General features: G+C 38.6%; 2 protein-coding genes and 1 pseudogene across 2 annotated transcripts; all 3 read right to left on the reverse strand.

Annotated features, from left to right (window-relative positions):
- On the reverse strand, positions 1 to 5,217 carry LOC103949049 (cellulose synthase A catalytic subunit 7 [UDP-forming]). The gene is given in 14 exon segments (XM_048584168.1): positions 1 to 582; positions 753 to 1,106; positions 1,228 to 1,424; positions 1,510 to 1,723; positions 1,815 to 1,841; positions 1,843 to 2,028; positions 2,120 to 2,383; positions 2,486 to 2,831; positions 2,922 to 3,188; positions 3,990 to 4,144; positions 4,189 to 4,296; positions 4,298 to 4,371; positions 4,374 to 4,647; positions 5,143 to 5,217. Coding segments are annotated over 14 exon segments (3,123 nt in total).
- Positions 5,218 to 7,875: 2,658 nt separating this feature from the next.
- On the reverse strand, positions 7,876 to 14,311 carry LOC103949047 (cellulose synthase A catalytic subunit 7 [UDP-forming]). The gene is made up of 12 exons (XM_009360143.3): positions 14,103 to 14,311; positions 12,010 to 12,468; positions 11,779 to 11,881; positions 11,566 to 11,698; positions 11,175 to 11,441; positions 10,739 to 11,084; positions 10,374 to 10,637; positions 10,070 to 10,282; positions 9,766 to 9,979; positions 9,491 to 9,687; positions 9,016 to 9,369; positions 7,876 to 8,845 (listed from the first exon to the last, which is right to left on the reverse strand). Exons 1-12 carry the CDS (start codon positions 14,175 to 14,177, stop codon positions 8,264 to 8,266), a joined length of 3,207 nt encoding a protein of 1,068 aa, XP_009358418.2. The 5' UTR covers positions 14,178 to 14,311; the 3' UTR covers positions 7,876 to 8,263.
- A 1,157-nt stretch (positions 14,312 to 15,468) lies between these two features.
- LOC103949187 lies at positions 15,469 to 19,227 on the reverse strand (annotated as a pseudogene).
- Positions 19,228 to 19,488: the final 261 nt, after the last annotated feature.

Here is a 19,488-nt window from a genome sequence, read left to right on the forward strand (position 1 = left end):
TCAGCAATTGATTCCGCACTGTTTCGTGTCAGGTCCCTTGGTTTGCAACACAAATGGATCAATTCGGATCCAGAGTAACGAGAAGATGGAAGCCAGGAGAATTGACCAAATGATGACAATGGTTGGCGTCCGGTTCTGCCTCCCCATAAGACCTTTAAGGAAGGGATAGAGATGAACAATCACCCAAAAAGCAAAGAAGAGCTTCCCAAGCAGAGGCCCCATAGATTGGTTCCCGTTGTTTATGGCGTCTGAAATCCCAGCAACGACTCCAATAAGGTTGATGACTAAGATTGTGGTTGGAGGGATGAGGAGGGTTGTCCATTTCAACGCGTATAATTCTCCAAAATCCTCATCATCTGGGGACTTGGCTGTGACTGTGAAGTTGGTGTCAATGCCGGCTAAAACCTTGAGAAGACCTTGCACAACAGCGAAGAGGTAAGCTGAGACACCACCAATCACCCAGAACTGCTCGTTTCTCCACCATTCTTCCATGCTCACTCCGCTCCATCTCAGCTCAAGAATGCCAGTTCCAAAGATTGAGAGAAACAGCGCGATGACGTTGAGGCTTGCAAAAGTGCTTATCTAGAATTTGAAAAAGAAACAAAAGGACACAACTTTATCACATGGGAAATCTGTGCAGAACAAGCATGGGGTTCAACTTCTATGTTTTTCGGATGATTAATACAATCATTTTGGTTATTTACTGTCTTCTACGATTCAATGTGATGCAAAAGATAGCTAGAAATTGTTACCTCTGGCATGATGAATTTATCAGTGAGCAAGCAGACGGCGGGGAGGATACAATAGGCAAGAAGAGGAAGGGAGGTGAAAGGGTAGACAGTAGTGTTGACATAAGCAAATCGCTCGAGCCACTTGAGCTTCCCTCCCTTGTAGCCATACCAGAGTGGACTGTGGCGACTGAAAAAGATCTCAATGGAACCAAGTGCCCAACGAAGAACCTGGTTGAGCCGATCTGACAAGTTGATGGGAGCTGTACCCTTGAATGCAGGTCTATCTGGCATACAGTAAATTGACCTCCAACCACGGCAATGCATCTTGAAACCCGTTAGGATGTCCTCTGTGACAGATCCGTAAATCCAACCTAGCTGCATATATCCAAAAGTAGCAACATATTCCACAATGAATCAAGAAAATCTGCACTAACTTGACTCATAAGGTATCCAAATTTAACAGCGAATGATAAAAAAAAATTGCTGAAAATTTTACCTCTAAACCCCATTCAGTATTGTCTTCATAACCGCAACTGATCACTAGAATGGCTTCCTTAAGCAACGCTGCTGGGCTTGAGGAAGAAGGGACACCGCCTTGTTCCATCATTGTTGAAGTCACGAAAATTGCAGACTCTCCGAATTTCTTTTCAAAATTCATTTGGGACATCAGTAGCTTTTTGTCACCATGCATTCCTACTCAATATTATGTAACTTTAAGTTTTACTTAAGCCAAAAAAACATAAACTCTCATTGAAAATGATTAATTTTGATAAATCACCTTGTAGATTTGGAGCATCTCCATTTGCATCATGCTTGGAGTACTTTGGAAGATTCTTGCGGCGTCCAAAACACGGGAAGCAGTCACAGCTTGCCATCTTCGGGCGCTTAGGACCCTTCGGAGGATCATAGCCATATAAAGCTTGCCTTCTGAACACACATCCTGTGCCCACACACACAGGACCTTGAATTCCATCCAGACCTTTCATGTTAATCTGAAAATTAAGAAAATTGAATATTATTTTAGTAACACAATTATATGTTAGAAAACAATTGATCTTGGTGCTTCCTGTGGTGATTACTTACATCGAAAAAGACTCTATTTCTGTTCGCAGTAACGATCATTTCTGTCAATGCCGTCAAATCTTTGAGGGAACTGGACATAGCAAACCTTCCTTCCAATTTGGGGGTCCATCAAGAAACACATGGCCTCTCTTGCAGCCTTGCTGTTGTTTACATAATGATCACAATCCAAGTTGAGTAGGAAAGGAGCATTTGTAAGTACTCCCGAGACACGAACCTGATCATATGCATACGATTAGAAGTTTTTACTTGGTATTCAAGCAAACAGAAGAAAAGGAATGCTTAAATTGAAAGTTTTGTTTAGTTACCAGGGCATTCATGGCACCGGCCTTCTTATGATGTTGAAAACCAGGCCTCTTCTCACGAGACACGTAGACAAGACGAGGAAGCTCATTCCCTTCGGTATCAAGGCCTCCGCTGTGACCAAGAAAGACTTGGATCAAGCCAGGGTGATCCTGAGTGTTGTTTCCCGGCCACGGTGTCCCATCTTGCATAATCCACCCTTCTGGCGGAACCTTTGTGGATTTCGCAACAAGCGCGTTTATCCTAACCTTGAATTCCTCATACTCTCTCTGCATTTTTGCATACGTAAAAAAATTATGATTAGTCAGCCCCCGTCCTAATCAAGCGGGTTCTAGTAGTGACATGAACGCGGTTATATATGCATGCAATACCTTCATAGCTCGACGCTCCTCAACAAATGTTGGCTGGGCCTTGTCCTTGAGATAATCAATCTTCTCACAGAAGTAGAACTCAGGGGCTCGAGGCTCAATAGAGAATTTCTTGCAGAAAGGTACCCATTTGCGCGCAAATTCAGCAGTTTCTGATAAGGCTTCGAAGGTGAGCATGGAAGCTCCATCATCAGAGATGTAGCATGAGATCTTGTCAACAGGGTAGTCCATGGACAAGATTGAAAGAACTGTGTTGGCGGTATTAAGTGGAGGTTCCTTCATGGGATCCACAGTACTCACAAACACATCTACCGGGCAGAGCATGTTCGGTTCACCCTCCCTCTCATATCTGCATCGGTGATACCGTTGTATTAACTTAGTAACTGGTTAGCGCTTTGATGCTAATGTACACATACTTAACAACTGTGCGAATATATACCTGAGGGAAAGACGATCGAGGTAGGTCTTACGATCAATGGGGTACCACTTTGGGAACTGATCAAGGATCCATGAAAGTGCAAACCATATTTCACACATGACAGACACTAACCAGAGACCAAATGCGTCATTGACCGGATTCAAAAGCCTGTATCGAAGAAACAAGGCCAAAATGAAAAGCCGAGCCACAATGATCATCCGATAAGGGTTGATCTTGCCCAACGCAATTGGTACTTTCCTTGAGAGTGGCTGCCTAGCTCCATCTATCCTGCATTATGCAGTACCAATACACAACATTATATTTGTTAGTAAATGAAATTAAGGACTTAATTATTGGGTTGAATTGAGTTAATTAGCTTCATTAAAAAGTGTTGGAGTTTTGAGACTCCTTGTCCCACATCGGGGACATATCTTCCTTATTAGGGTTTATATATGTCGCATTTTGACTTGGGCCATTTCGAATGAGGATTGAAGGCTTGGGCTGATGATTGTGTGTGGATTAGGTTTCTATAATATACCTTAATATAATTAATATTAATTAATCAAGACAATGGTATGGGACATTTTAATTAATATATTAAAAATATTTTGATTAAAAAACACAATTTTTGAAAAGAGTTGTGTATTTTCAAATACGATCAACATGTATTTGAAAAGGTATGAAACAACCTATATATGTTCAGTCTCAATTTTCAATAGAGATATCTTTTTCCTTTCTTTCTCCCGTACAAAAACTGCCAGAGCATAAACACATAAAGCAATTCGCCATAATTCTGCAATTGGGTCCGGATTGAAGAATTAGAAAGTTGTATCCTGGTCGAGTAGACGTCATCAAACCACACAACCGTAAGAGTGGAACGGAAATATTGTTCAAATGACATAGCTTTGCGCTAGCCTCTATCTGTCAACCAAGTTAAATAATTTTGTTTTCTGTAATTATTTTGTCATTATTCCATTTTGTATTACAAATATATTTCTTAATAAAGAATCAATTCATTTCAAATTCTGTTATTATTTTAATTTTTGAATTGGCCTCCAACAAAAAGCATATGTGTATATGTATACGTACATGGCCATGTCGGCATCATTCAAGCCATCAGGTTGATCACTGCCGCCAAGGTTGCCCTGCTGCATTACCTGCACGAAATTAAGAACGCAAATATGCACACGAGTTAAAGACAGTAATAAATAATCTTGATGCATGACCATAATATCTTGAGAGAGCTGCTATTCGTACTCCAAAAGAGTCATTAAGCACTCGGTATTACCGGGTGGGATCTGACTCCGGCGATTACGGGTGGGAAATGTGACTCCCGATCAGGATCATCGGGGCCTCTTCCATAGCTCTTCGTTCCACGGAGCCTGGCTTCAGCCAGCCTGCTTATTGTTAGTCTTATAATAGGGCGATCTGGTGGCGTTGTTGCCGTTAATCTGATCGTAATCATCTTCCGATGATCGTGATTAATGTTGAATTCGTGTTCAATGTCATCAATGTCCTCTTCGTCGTCGTCTCCTTCGATTCGGGGGCTGCCTTTGAGACGCTTGTATCTGGTTTTGCACTGAGGGCAGTTCTGGGTGCCTTCCCTCCGCTCGTACTCGTAGCAAGGCCTGCACACTGGGAAGCCACAATCGTTGCACGCCACGAACAAGTTTCCGTCCACCGTCAACCCCACGCCATCGCCGCATATCTCGCACACCTGTACGTCCAAGTTCCTCGATGGCTTGTGCTGCATCCATCAAACACAAACAATAATACTTCAGTCCAATTCACAAAATAATTAAAATCAAAGCGTAGTTGCTGAAGAATACAAGAATCTCACGTTAAAAGTTGAAAAAAATTAAATGTGACGTTATACACGAGGGTGCACACATGACATGTTGTGCAGATGGTTAGATGCAAGTGTGAGAAAAATATAATATCAGCGTGGTTAGTAGTGGGTTAGTGACCATTTGTACATGTAGTCACACATACCAAAATACACTCTAGTTATAAGACATGCTAATCTTTTATTTAAAAAGACATGATTAGACGAGATTAACTCTTTGACGCTGGTAAAGGGATAAAGTGTCATCCTCTCTTTATCCCGAGTGAGAGAGGACCAACACATTCAGAAACCCCTCGACCATCCCATATTTTTATTAAACAAACCTCGCAGAGAGAGAACCAACAAAAGAGAGTCTAAACACCATCAAAACAAACCATAGGTGAAATTATTAGCTACCTCTTCATGGCCATGAATGACGACGAGTTCATTGCGGTTGTGAGACCCTGCAACAAGTCCGGCGCTGGCTTCCATGGCGGCAGCCTGTCTCGATTTGTGGTTTGAGAGCGATCAATAATACTGATGATCTAGGAATGGTGAGGTTTCTATTTGATGATGAACAATGGAAGTAGCAAGCTAGCTATAAGGAGGGTGGCATGGGATATTTGGTGGTGAGGTCCCTCTCACCTCCTCTCACCTCCTCTCACCTAATGGATTATGTGTGTGTCTGTGAGAGAGAGAGTCTACATCACTACAAACAGAAAAATCACGCCGGCGTATATCAGACGGAGCATCAGCAATGTAACTTTTTATCCCAAAGCAGACCTCCGAGCTGATATTCAAGTACCCATAATATTAAAAAAAAAAAAAATACAATCTTTTTCCGTCAACAAAAGGCCAAGCTTTCTAAAAACAACAAAAGCTACTTAGTATTACGGTTTAATGATATTTCTCTTAACTCATAAGCGAGAGGTCTTAGGTTCAATTCTCATCAATGACGAATTTTAACCGTTGATTATCGTTTATGTTTACGCTTCATTCTTCTCATCGAATTTCCTTTTTTCAAATTTTCTTTTTTGAAAACATGATCTTTTAGTGGATTTAAAAAGATGAACGACTCAGATCATTGATGTCACGTTCAGATTTTTACAGTTATTGAAAATATTGCTTGGAGTTTATAAAATCTTTGAAACTATATAACGTCGACTCATATTTTAGTTAACCGTAAAAATCAAAATGTGATATCAACGATCTGAACCGTTCATTTGTTTGCATTCGCTAAATGATCATGTTTTAAAAAAGAACTCTAAAAATTGAAATCCAGTAAGAAGAATAGAGCGTAAACAACAATCGACAATTAATATAAATCTAGAGTTTGTGGATTATGGTGTCGGATTTCGTATTTGACCCCTTCACAAAAATTGTAAAGCTTGTCAGTACGAGTGATATAAATATTTTTTTACATTTTTCACACTTCTGCAATAATTATTATGAATTTTTATTAAATTTTCACTCAAACAAAAAATACTATTCACGAGGGTTTGAGGTTTTTTAAAAATCTAAACGAGAATGTAACCATCGTCAAAGTATAGAGGATGCAATCACTAGTGTTTATATATTCTTTCACATTCTTCACACTTGTACATTAATTATTATGAATTTTTATTTATTTTGAACTCCCCTAAAAATACTATTCACAAGGGGTTGTAGGGTCTTGAAATTTTAAAGGATGATGTGCCCATCATAAAAGCATAGAGGATGCATTCACTAGCATTTATATATTTTACACATTCTTCACACTTGTAAATTAATTATTATAAATTTTTATTGTGTTGTGTATTTTTAAATTGCTTTGGTATTTTTAATATGCTTTAGAATTTTTTAATCTTATTTATGTGAGATTAAGAGAATAAAACATTTATGAGTACGAGAGAGTCAAAAACTTTATTAGATTTGACTCTAAAATTGCCGGCCTGCCTAACTAGAGAAGATCAGAACTAATGGAGATGAACAAAATGTATGCCCTAGAAAGTTAGAGAACAAATTATCTTTGTATTTAATTTGGTTATAGCATTTTTAACTTCAAAATAGAACAAATTGTTCAAATAAGCACGTCTAACTGCTTCGTGTTGAAAAGTCTGATGGCAATGAATGCCCACACAGTATGTTAGCAAAAGTCTTCAGCATGGGCAGAAGTTTTCAATGCCCATGCAAAGTGAAAGTTGAATACATAGAGATTGTATAGTCAGACGAAGTGTCGTAAATTTCAAAATGCATTAACTGCATCAGTTTGGAGTTGCTCTATAAATAGAGCACTCCGCATGTTTTTAAGTTACAAGAAAAGATAAGAAGAAGTGAACGAGAGAAAAATATCAGTAACATCATCTATTTCTCTGCTTTTATTTGTTATTTGTCTGTGCTATAGTTTTAGTGTGGCATTTTACATCTACCTTGCACCTACCATTAAAAAGGTTATTCCTCTAACTTTGACCTTTTTATAACACTTCGAATTTTCGATGCTTATGTTTCATACACCCTTTTCTAATTGTTATTCTGAGAAATTTTTTCTTTCTTCTGTGCTAAACCCTAAATAAGGAGAAAAATTTGTGGTGCACCCATTGCATCCGACATCTCTCTCACATTTGCAACATCATGTGAGCAGCACATGATCATATACGTAAAATAGATGTTGCATGCAAGTTTTTCTCATAAATCAGATGTAAAGTAGATGCGAATGGGGGTGGAACAACATAAGAACATAACAGTAATTTGAGAATCCATTGAGCTTCTTGTGAGTTAGTTCCAAAGGCATTACAAACAACACTTTTCCAATTTAGGCGGGCGCCTAGGCAAATTTATGTAAATTTATTATATATCTTGTAAATAAGTGTCTATTTACACGTAAAAAAAAAAAAAACTATACTTGTATGGATAATAAAAGAATGATAAAATGCAAAAATAGAAGTAGAAGAATACATGAAGTATATACATCTAAAAAGTTCAATATTTAAAAAAAAGTAAGCATATAATCATAATGAGGAGGATTCTTGGATGATAAACTAAATTCTTCTTGTTCATGATCCTTGCATTGGATTGGACATAGATTAAATTATTTAACCTTATTGTATCTAGTTTATTTCTTTTCTTTGTATGTATCCCCTAAAAAATGCTCCAATTTGTTTCACTCTTGGATGAACTTGTAGTAAATCCATCATTTGCAAATTAGGTACATCATTTCCATAAGTATAACACCATGAAACCAAAAAAGAAAAAAGCACACAATTAATAAAAAATAAAAAAAAGGGCCTAAGACCACCTAGAAGTCGTCTAGCTCTCCGCCTAGGAGCGCTTAGGCGGCCGCCAAGCTCCAGACCAATTTTTCGAAACGATTTGCCCTAAATCGCGGCGGGCCTTCACCGCCTAGTGCCTAGGCAGCCACCTAGGTCGATTTTTAGAACACTGCTTACAAAACTTGGTACATTGATTGCATTTAAAGCTACACACAAAATTCTTACACTACCTTTATTCAATCTTATATATCTTCTGCAGATGCACATTTCAAAAAAGGATGCAAGTATTTTCAGCAATTGATTCCGCATTGTTTCGTGTTAGGTCCCTTGGTTTTCAACACAAATGGATCGATTCGGACCCAGAGTAACGAGAAGATGGAGGCCAGGAGAATTGACCAAATGACGACAATGGTTGGCGTCCGGTTCTGTCTCCCCATAAGACCTTTAAGGAAGGGATAGAGATGGACAATCACCCAAAAAGCAAAGAAGAGCTTCCCAAACAGAGGCCCCCATGATTGGTACCCATTGTTTATGGCGTCCGAAACCCCAGCAACTACTCCAACAAGGTTGATGACTAAGATTGTGGTTGGAGGGATGAGGAGGGTTGTCCATTTAAACGCATATAATTCTCCGAAATCCTCATCATCTGATGACTTGGCTGTGACCGTGAAGTTGGTGTCAATGCCTGCTAAAACCTTGAGAAGACCTTGCACAACAGCGAAGAGGTGAGATGAGACACCACCAATCACCCAGAACTGCTCGTTTCTCCACCATTCTTCGATGCTCACTCCACTCCATCTCAGCTCAAGAATGCCGGTTCCAAAGATTGAGAGAAACAGAGCAATGAAGAAGAGACTTGCAAAGGTACTTATCTAAAATTTGAAAAAGAACAAAACAACACAACTTTGTCACATGGGAAATCTGTGCAGAACAAGCATGAGGTTCAACTTCTATGCTTTTCAGATGATCAATACAATAATTTTTTGTTATTTATTGTCTTCTATGATTCAATGTGATGCAAAAGATAGCTAGAAATTGTTACCTGTGGCATGATGAATTTGTCAGTGAGCAAGCAGACAGCGGGGAGGATACAATAGGCAAGAAGAGGAAGGGAGGTGAAAGGGTAGACAGTAGTGTTGACATAAGCAAATCGCTCTAGCCACTTGAGCTTCCCTCCCTTGTAGCCATACCAGAGTGGACTGTGGCGACTGAAAAAGATCTCAATGGAACCAAGTGCCCAACGAAGAACCTGGTTGAGCCGATCTGACAAGTTGATGGGAGCTGTACCCTTGAATGCAGGTCTATCTGGCATACAGTAAATTGACCTCCATCCACGGCAATGCATCTTGAAACCCGTTAGGATGTCCTCTGTGATAGATCCGTAAATCCAACCTAGCTGCATATATCCAAAAGTAGCAACATAGTCCACAACGAATCAAGAAAATCTGCACTAACTTGACTCATAAGGTACCCTGAATTTAACAGCGCATAATAAAAAAAATTGCTGAAAATTTTACCTCTAAACCCCAATCGGTTTTGTCTTCATAACCACAACTGATCACATGAATGGCTTCTTTAAGCATTGCTGCTGGGCTTGAGGAAGGAGGGACACCGCCTTGTTCCATCATTGTTGAAGTCACGAAAATTGCAGACTGTCCGAATTTCTTTTCAAAATTCATTTGGGACATCAGTAGCTCTTTGTCATCATGCGTTCCTACTCAATATTATGTAACTTTTAGTTTTACTTAAGCCAGGGGAAAAAAAATAAAGAATCATCGAAAATGAAAATCACCTTGTAGGATTGCAGCATTTTCATTTGCATCATGCTTAGAGTACTTTGGAAGCTTCTTGCGGCGTCCAAAACATGGGCAACAGTCACAACTTACCATCTTCGGGCGCTTAGGACCCTTCGGAGGATCGTAGCCATATAAAGCTTGCCTTCTGAACACACATCCTGTGCCCACATACACTGGACCTTGAATTCCATCCAGACCTTTCATGTTAATCTGAAAATTAAAGAAATTCAATTTGTTTTAGCAAGACATTCATATGTCAGAAAACAATTGATCTTGGTGCTTCCTGTGGTGATTACGTACATCAAAGAAGACTGTATTTCTGTTTGCGTAACGATCATTTCTGTCAATGCCGTCAAATCTTTGAGGGAACTGGACATAGCAAACCTTCCTTCCAATTTGAGGGTCCATCAAGAAACACATGGCCTCTCTTGCAGCCTTGCTGTTGTTTACATAATGATCACAATCCAAGTTGAGCATGAAAGGAGCATTTGTAAGTACTCCCGAGACACGAACCTGATCATATACATACGATTAGAAGGTTTTACTTGATATTCAAGCAAACAGAAGAAACGAAATGCTTGAATTGAAAGTTTAGTTTAGTTACCAGGGCATTCATGGCACCGGCCTTCTTATGATGTTGAAATCCAGGCCTCTTCTCACGAGACACGTAGACAAGACGAGGAAGCTCATTCCCTTCGGTATCAAGGCCTCCGCTGTGACCAAGAAAGACTTGAATCATGCCAGGGTGATCCTTAGTGTTGTTTCCCGGCCACGGTGTCCCATCTTGCATAATCCACCCTTCTGGTGGAACCTTCGTGGCTTTCGCAACAAGTGCATTTATCCTAACCTTGAATTCCTCATACTCTCTCTGCATTTTGTCATGCATAAAATAATTACGATTAGTCAGCCCTCGTCCTAATCAGGCAGGTTCTAGGAGTGACATGAACGTGGTTATATATGCACACATACCTTCATAGCTCGACGCTCCTTAACAAATGTTGGCTGGACCTTGTCCTTGAGATAATCAATCTTCTCACAGAAGTAGAACTCAGGGGCTCGAGGCTCAATAGAGAATTTCTTGCAGAAGGGTACCCATTTGCGTGCAAATTCAGCAGTTTCTGACAAGGCTTCGAAGGTGAGCATGGAAGATCCATCATCAGAGATGTAGCATGAGATCTTGTCAACAGGGTAGTCCATGGACAAAATTGAAAGAACTGTGTTGGCGGTATTAAGTGGAGGTTCCTTCATGGGATCCACAGTACTCACAAACACATCTACCGGGCAAAGCATGTTCGGTTCACCCTCCCTCTCATATCTGCATCAGTGATACCGTTGTATTAACTTAGTAACTAGTTAGCGCTTTGATGCTAATGTACACATACTTAACAAATGTGCGAATATATACCTGAGGGAAAGGCGATCGAGGTAGGTCTCACGATCAATGGGGTACCACTTTGGAAACTGATCAAGGATCCATGAAATTGCAAACCATATTTCACACGTGACAGACACTAACCAGAGACCAAATGCGTCATTGACCGGATTCAAAAGCCTGTATCGTAGGAAGAAGGCCAAAATGAAAAGCCGAGCCACAATGATCATCCGATAAGGGTTGATCTTGCTCGACGCAATTGGTACTTTCCTTGACAGTGGCTGCCTAGCTTCATCAATCCTGCATTATGCAGTACCAATACACAACATTATATATGTTAGTAAATGGAATTAAGGACTTGATTATTGGGTTGAATTGAGTTAATTAGCTTAATTAAAGAACATATATGTATATGTATACGTACATGGCCATGTCGGCATCATTCAAGTCAGTGGGTTGATCATTGCCGCCAAGGTTGCCTTGCTGCATTTTCCAGTCATCCATTCTTTCTTTCCATCCACCTCCCTCTCTCTTCTCAGCATCCCATCTTTCACTTCCTGTATGCATGCAAAAGCGCACGTATATGAAAACGAAAATTTGGATAGATAGATAAAACGAGCAAGTAAATGAAGTATACCAGCCTCAGAAGCCGGATATGGATGCACTCGTTTATGCAACGAAGATGATAACATCTGCGGATCTCCATGACCGTGCGTTGAGTATGTGAGCTCACCACTTACCTGCACGAAATCAAGAATGCACATATGTAGATGAGTAAAAATAGTGCTAAAAATCGTGAAGCATGACCTATTTTATCGAGAAAGCTACTATTGGTACTCCAAAAGAGTCATCATGCATTCAGTATTACCGGGCGGGATCTGACTCCAGCGATTACAGGTGGGAAATGTGACTCCTGATCAGGATCATCAGGGCCTCTTCCATAGCTCATCTTTCCATGGAGCATGGCTTCAGCCACCTGCTCGTTGTTAGGCTTATAATAGGGCGATCTGCCGGAGTTGTTGCCGTTAATCTGATCGTGATCATCTTCCGGATGATCGTGATTAATGTTGAATTCGTGTTCAATGTCATCAACGTCCTCTTCGTCATCGTCTCCTTCAACTCGGGGGCTGCCTTTGAGACGCTTGTATCTGGTTTTGCACTGAGGGCAGTTCTGGGAGCCTTCCCTCCGCTCGTACTCGTAGCAAGGCCTGCACACTGGGAAGCCACACTCGTTGCACGCCACGAACATGTCTCCGTCCACCGTCAGCCCCACGTCGTCGCCGCATATCTCGCAAACCTGTCCGTCCAAGTTCCTCAATGGCTTGTGCTGCATCCATCAAGCACAAAAAGTCAAACTTCAATCCAGTTCACAAAATTAACTAAAATTAAAAGCGTAGTTGCCGAATAATGCAAGAATCTCACGTCAAAAAATTGACGTGTATTGAATGAATAATTACACGACTTTTCACACGTGACATGTTGTGTAAATGGTAAGATGCAAGTGTTAGGAAAAATGTAACATCCGCGTGATAAGTAGGGGGTTCTTTACTATTTGTACACGAGTCACACAGACCAAAGTACACTCAAGTCATAGAACATACTAATTTTTTTCTGTCAAAAAAAACATGAATAAACGAAATTAGCTCTTCGGTGGTGATCAAAGGCATAAAATGCCCCTCTCAATCCCAAATAAGACTTTAGCCCTTAAAACTTAATTTTCTCCACATAAAACCCAACATAAGTTTTTTATCCGAATAAAACTCATTGACTAGCTAGAATCCACATCATCAAATTCATTAATTATGTTTGACTTTATACATTTGAAATTTTTCGGATGCCTAAAATACCCCTATTTAAATATTTTACATGCACAATTAATTCCATGCGGATTGTATAACAGAGACTTAATGATTTTACAAAAATAAAAACATTAATGTTATAAATTAATTGTCTAATATATAATAAGAATAAAACATGCATAATATATGTAATAATACATGATTAAAAAAGTCAATGAAATTATATTTAACATATAAATGTAGGTAAAGTATTTTTCACACACATGTAATAAAAAAAAGTGCATGATATATATAAAAATTCAAACAAAAAAATTTACATACAAAAAAATTATTATTGATTCAAATGGTGCACCTACTATTGGAATTTTAAAATGTTAGACTACTAAAAAAAGCAAAAAAATTTACTCAATATATGTAAAATATATGCAAAATAATTTACCTACATACTAAAAATAATACCGCTTGTTAAAAAAAACAAAATATATACAAAATAATTTACCTACTTAAAAAAGCAATTATTTTATCCAATACTAATTTACCTATTATTTGTACATATAACAATATAAATGTACCCAAAATATGTGTGTGTGTAATAATAATACAAAATATAATACCTACATAGTAAATGAATGTTATTTGATTCAAAATTTATTTACTTACAAAATAAAGCATTTTTATTTGATTCAAAATTAATTTGCCTATTATTTGTACATATATCTTAGAATAAATAAATCGGCCAAATATATGTAATAATTCATGGAAAATAATTACCAACAAAAGAAAGGAATGTTATTTGATTCAATATTAATTTACTTACAAAATATATGCTATTTGCTCATCATAAATATATTTATATATATATATAGGAAAATTAATTAGTACAATATTTTTGAAAATATATGTACTACTGTGCATATATATATATATATATATTTGAACTAGTAGTACTCTATACTTTTGAACTTATATGTTAGGGATAATAATATGTGCAATTATTGTTTGTTCATTATAATTAAGGTGAGTAACAACATCAAATGATTTATTTTGAATATTATGGTACAAGTTGTAAATGTTTTGTAATAATAGGTCAACTACTATAGGTGAAATGCCTCTGAGAATCTAAACACCACTAAAACAAACTATAGGTGAAATTATTAGCTACCTCTTCATGGCCACGAATGACGACGAGTTCATTGCGGTTGTGAGACCCTGCAACAAGTCCGGCGCTGGCTTCCATGGCGGCAGCCTGTGTCGATTTCAGGTTCGAGAGTGATCAATAACGCTGATGGTCTAAGATGGTGAGGTTTCTATTTTATGTTGAAGAATGGAATTAACATCTAGCTATGAGAAGGGTGGCATGGGATTTTTGGGGGTCAGGTCCCTCTCAGCTCCTCTTACCTAATTATGTATGTGAGAGAGAGAGAGAGAGAGAGAGAGAGAGAGAGAGAGAGAGTCCACATAACGATTCAGGTGGCGGAAGGTGGTTGTTGGTTGCAGGGTCTCCGTTGCCTTGAAGCTAAGCTTTCCTTCCATTCTTAAACTGTACTACTCAACCGCCTTCTCTCCCGCCTTTTTCAACGTTACCCAACACCCTCGATTTTGCCTTGTCACCTTCTCATTTTTTTTTTTTGTTTCTTTTTTCTTGTCAATTGGATTGTTAGTGTCCCTAGCTAGAAGTTTTTTATACTCAACAAAGACTGTTTAGTTATAATGTACCTTTATATAATTGAAAGGTGATTTCACATGGCAATATACTCGTACCAAGAAGGTTGCTACTCGTACTAAGAAGATTGCTCTACTGTAATTAGCAAGTGAAATTCCACTTCTACGCAGAATTTTGCTTCGAGTTAAATCTTATGTATTCATTTTGTGTGTAACATCTTTATGACCTCTATATCATTGATTGACACTTAAAGGACGATTAAGTTATTAATACGTGTTAATCAATGATATGGATCATACAGAGACCACACACAAAATAAATGCAGAAAATTTGAACCCGTTCGTTTCAAATGCATGGTAGAAATCCAAAGTTGCTTTCTTTATTTGTAATTTCTGATGCAAAAACCTTTTCTTTTTTTTTAATTTGCAAGTGGAAAATCAAAAGTGGCGTCATAATTTTTTTTCTTTTGAATAAATGTAATTTGCCTTGTTTTCGGTAAGGATAAGGGTGATGGTTGATGATGTGTTGAAGATATCATTGCCATTTGAATATCCTATTTGGTCATAGGCGTGACATTGTAAATAAGATACGAGTAAACTTAAAATCTTAGAACAGCCTAATTACGTCGCTTGTTCGACCGTCCAATAAACTCGTCATGTTGTCGTTTACTTTCCACCTCGGCATACATTGACAAACATATAGCCACACAAGCATGATCAAGATTACAAACATGTCTAATGCGTTGATGTTCTTCTTGATATTTGGTGGTCGGACATACCACTTAACCTAAAATTCTCTCAAGGGAAAGACGTTTTTGGTTACGTTGTCATTAGCTTAATCACAAATTCAAGAAAGATATTCAACCTGATGGAATCCAGACTGGACACTAACATAAACAGTGGGCCCAGTATCCGATAAGAAACACTAATCCGCAAACAGCCAGAAAATACTTAAAATACTGTAGCAGTTACCCAACTTACCCAGAAAATACTTAGAATCTAAGCCAACATTTCAATCAGTTAGGTAGGTGAGTTGAAGCCTCCCCATCTACATACAGACAGATTAGCACAACACCCGAAAATTCGATATAAAATCGACCAGCAAGACCTGTTACAACTTACCAGAACATGACCCCTTTCCAAATTCCAAGCACATGATCTGGAAGCTTTTCTTCGTTGCCAATGAATAACATCATCCTGCTATCTCCTGTATGCATGAACAATGTAGGCGTAACCAGGTTTGACCACTTTGTCTGCTTCAACAGCAACCATCCAGCGCCAGGCCAAATAAGCGATTAAGACTATGTGATGATGCAATCGCCTATAGTTTCCTTTTGGCCAAATCGTTTCCTCCTCTCGAGAAAACAACTAGAAACAAGAGATTTATATCAAACACGGTTACAACATTGTTTGATCAAACGTCCAAACAAGATGAGTTGTTTTTGTGGGACTGTTTTGGTCCTGACCATGATAAAATGTTCGTCATCTGTGGACCAGAAATGTTTCTTAACTGACATTAAGAGTATGGTGTACAAGATTCAGCTAGTTTCTTAATTGACATTAAAATCTAATCTACGTGTGTTATTCTCGTACAATCATATCTTACACTAGTGCTATACACAGCCTCAGAGATTCCCAACATAGTTGAAAAAACAAAATGAAACTAAAAATGATTTACCTATATGTAAAACCTGCAGTTGAAACTCGAGCCTACTCAGACACCAGCTGATATTTCCTTAGCGGCAGGGCTTTCTTTTTTCTTCGGCAGTTCTTGAGGTTTCTGCAGAACAGCCTTGTTGGGAACTAAAACCATCGTCAACATCTTTTCGCTGAAGTGTCTAGATTCTTCTGTTGCAACCTGCAACCCACATAAACAATCATACAATTGAAGATCAAAAACCAAAGCAACTGAATAACCCTAATGAAAATAACTAGAACTTAAAGCGGACTGCAAACAGTTTATTTTTTAGTACAAAAAAATTACAGACCAATCTGAAGCACTTCAGGAATATGAATAACAAGCACTTTGGATTCACTTGTGAATCGAGACATAAAGAAGATAGACTTAAACTCAAGCAACAATTTATGGTGGTGGGTTCATGCAACTCCATTTATGATTCAAAATGCAAATACACATCAGTACCTCCCCAACATCACTACTGGAATTTTTGGATCAGCTCAACAGCAATATTGCGGAACCATTTTTCACAGCCTTTCAAGTTGACTATAACCTTGACCTGCAAAAATTGGTTGCAGCGCTAAATACATAAAAACAGAACAATATAGCGAGGTAAACTCTGGCATCAATGACAAATGTAAGCAAACCTTATCACCATCTTTCAAAAACTTCTGGGCAGCTCTCAAGCGCACGGAGTAATCATGTTGGTCGATGTTGTAACCATACACACAATGATAATGGTAAAAAAATTATGCACACGAATTTTTGGGCAGCTATCTATCTGTGTATTTCCAACATTTTTTTTTTCATAAGCATCTATCTACGTAATTCAGCCCTTAATTAACTCACACGTCAAACAAACACTTTAATACTAGGGATTTGAAATAAGACTAAATACAAATAAACAAGGGAAGATTAGTGCATTACCCCATTTTGAGCGCCTTCAAATCCATGCGGCTCACTAACATTCAAGATAAGACTATGGTCAGTTTAGTATCTTTCCTCAAATCAGAAACTCAAGACAGAGAAAAAACTCACCTGCACTTTTCTTCTGCTGGTCTCTTTTCTTCTTTTGCTTTTCGTACCTATATTTACTGACAAAGAGAAGGGGTATAGACAATTAGATCTACTCGTTCGTTTTAGGATTCAAGAAAAAAATACGTAATATTTAGGCGATTGGTTCCTGTAAGTACATATGTATGAAACATGATATATAGGTAAATCACTGAGATCCCAATTTTTTAGTGAGACTCAACATGCTGGTCAATGCGTTACCATAGTTTGTCATTATTGCACAAAGCATTTACCAATGTCTTCCTGAGCCATAGAATATGAAATTACCTGCTCTTGCTATCTATGTTTATTTACTTCAATAAACTAATATAACACTATGAGGGGATATATTTGTAAAGTTTGAGCATTTATCGCAAATAAGAAACAGGAAAAACTAAGAGAATTGTGAACTTCATCTAATATCTTATAAAATATCATACTTGTAATCCATTATCCTGAGAACTGGAGGATCTGCCTCTGCAGATAATATTACCTGCAACAATGCAGAAGATATTAGTCTTCAAACCATGTTCTAAAAGCATTTTCCTAACTCATATAAGAAACTCAAAAAGAATGATTGATTCTCAAAGAAACGAGATTTCGTACAACATGATATACTAAATGCAGGTGCTCATTACGAACTAATACAAAACACATAGTTTCAGAACAATAAACCAAAATGCTCAGTTCACATTTCTTTTAGAAATCTATTCCGAAAGGAAAACTGAACCAAGTTCATTGGCACCGCCAATGGCAGCCAACATGATCCAATGCAGACACTGTCTAACTGAAGATCAGATTCACAGTTGGCAGATGAGATTTCAGGAACTGATTTCCTCCTGTAATAATCTCCCTACACATGCCATGTAACCTTACGTGGCTATGTGCAGTATGTATGTGCATGCAATTTTAAGGTAAGTATATACATAGAGTTCCCTTCTTAAGAGTGAGTGGGATTGGATAGTGTCCTCGTATTGACTGTTTCTTGTTGTGGACCTATCGAGATTATTCGTTGCAGAACCCAACAAGGGCTATAACTCAATAGAGCGAGTGGGAAACCTTGTTCATGTTTTCGAGATCAGTGTTTTCACCCCACAATGTGTTCAATTCATGGTCAGGAAACAGTTAACGCTATGGCGGTAACCTATTTCACTCCATGAACAAAAGAGCGGAGTCCCTCTTATGAAGTTCTGCAATGTATGTATATACATATACATATAAGCTTATATTGTATGTAAAACAAAACAAAAACTAGTGGCAAAATGCATACCAAATCGAGTTCATCGTCAACCAGTCGAATAGCCTCACTTTTGTTCACCACTCCAACCTACGCGGAACAACAAACAATCCTACAATTCATCATCAACCAAAAAGAACACATTTTGAACATAACATTAGCAAAAATTAACAAAACAAAAACACAAACCATGTTCTGCTTCGCGTCGATTAGCCTCACAGTATCCGACCTGTTTCAAAAACATCCAACAAGGAACCACCTCAAAATTCGATTTTGAATAACGTAAACACAAACAGAAAAACGCACATTGAGCACTTCATAAATCGATTAACTTGACACTGGAGATATCGAGGGCCTCGTCCTCGTTGGAGAGTCGCCTTTTCGTGAGTGCCGCGAGTCATTGCCGGAGTTGTTGTAGCGGGGCCCGCCACCGAAACGGGCGTTGATTCGGCTGCTGACGGTGGATGAGAGGGAGCTGAAAGAGCTGGAATTTACGAAACATGAGCTGTTGAAACGGAGGAGGCCGCCGAAATGTTTGGACTCGGCGGAGGAGAGTGAGAGCGAACACGGCGTCGGGTTGGAAGTGGTGGCTCGGGATGATAGCATGGGTTGCGATGCGAAGCCGGTAGCGATCCCAGCCATGGCTAATCCAAACACTCCAAACAGTAAAAAACAACTACAGCTTGGTTGAAGACGAATGAAATGGAGTGGACTCCATGGGCCTTGGACCTTATTGGGTCATAATTGTTTGGGCTCATTACTCCTACAGTGAGGCCCAGAGTGTGTTAAGAGACTTCGAGTTCGACTATGAATCTTCATTCCGCTAGAGTTGATAAATGTAAGGTTATACCTTTATACGTACATGAGTGTAAGGGCGGGCGTTTTACCGCAATAACAAGAATCAATCGAACTTATTGA

Source organism: the organism of the source record quoted next, unplaced genomic scaffold, assembly GCF_019419815.1.
Source record: "Pyrus x bretschneideri cultivar Hongxiangsu unplaced genomic scaffold, Pyrus_bretschneideri_v1 Contig1, whole genome shotgun sequence".
Lineage (NCBI taxonomy): Eukaryota > Viridiplantae > Streptophyta > Magnoliopsida > Rosales > Rosaceae > Pyrus > Pyrus x bretschneideri.

Excerpts from the sequence above, each read along its gene's own strand:
- LOC103949047 (XM_009360143.3), bottom strand. The coding sequence starts at position 14,177 with ATGGAAGCCAGCGCCGGACTTGTTGCAGGGTCTCACAACCGCAATGAA. Across the intron at positions 11,882-12,009 it reads CTGGAGTCAGATCCCGCCCG|GTAAGTGGTGAGCTCACATA; the intron begins GTAATACTGAAT and ends GATTTCGTGCAG. Across the intron at positions 11,699-11,778 it reads ATATCCGGCTTCTGAGGCTG|GAAGTGAAAGATGGGATGCT; the intron begins GTATACTTCATT and ends GCATGCATACAG.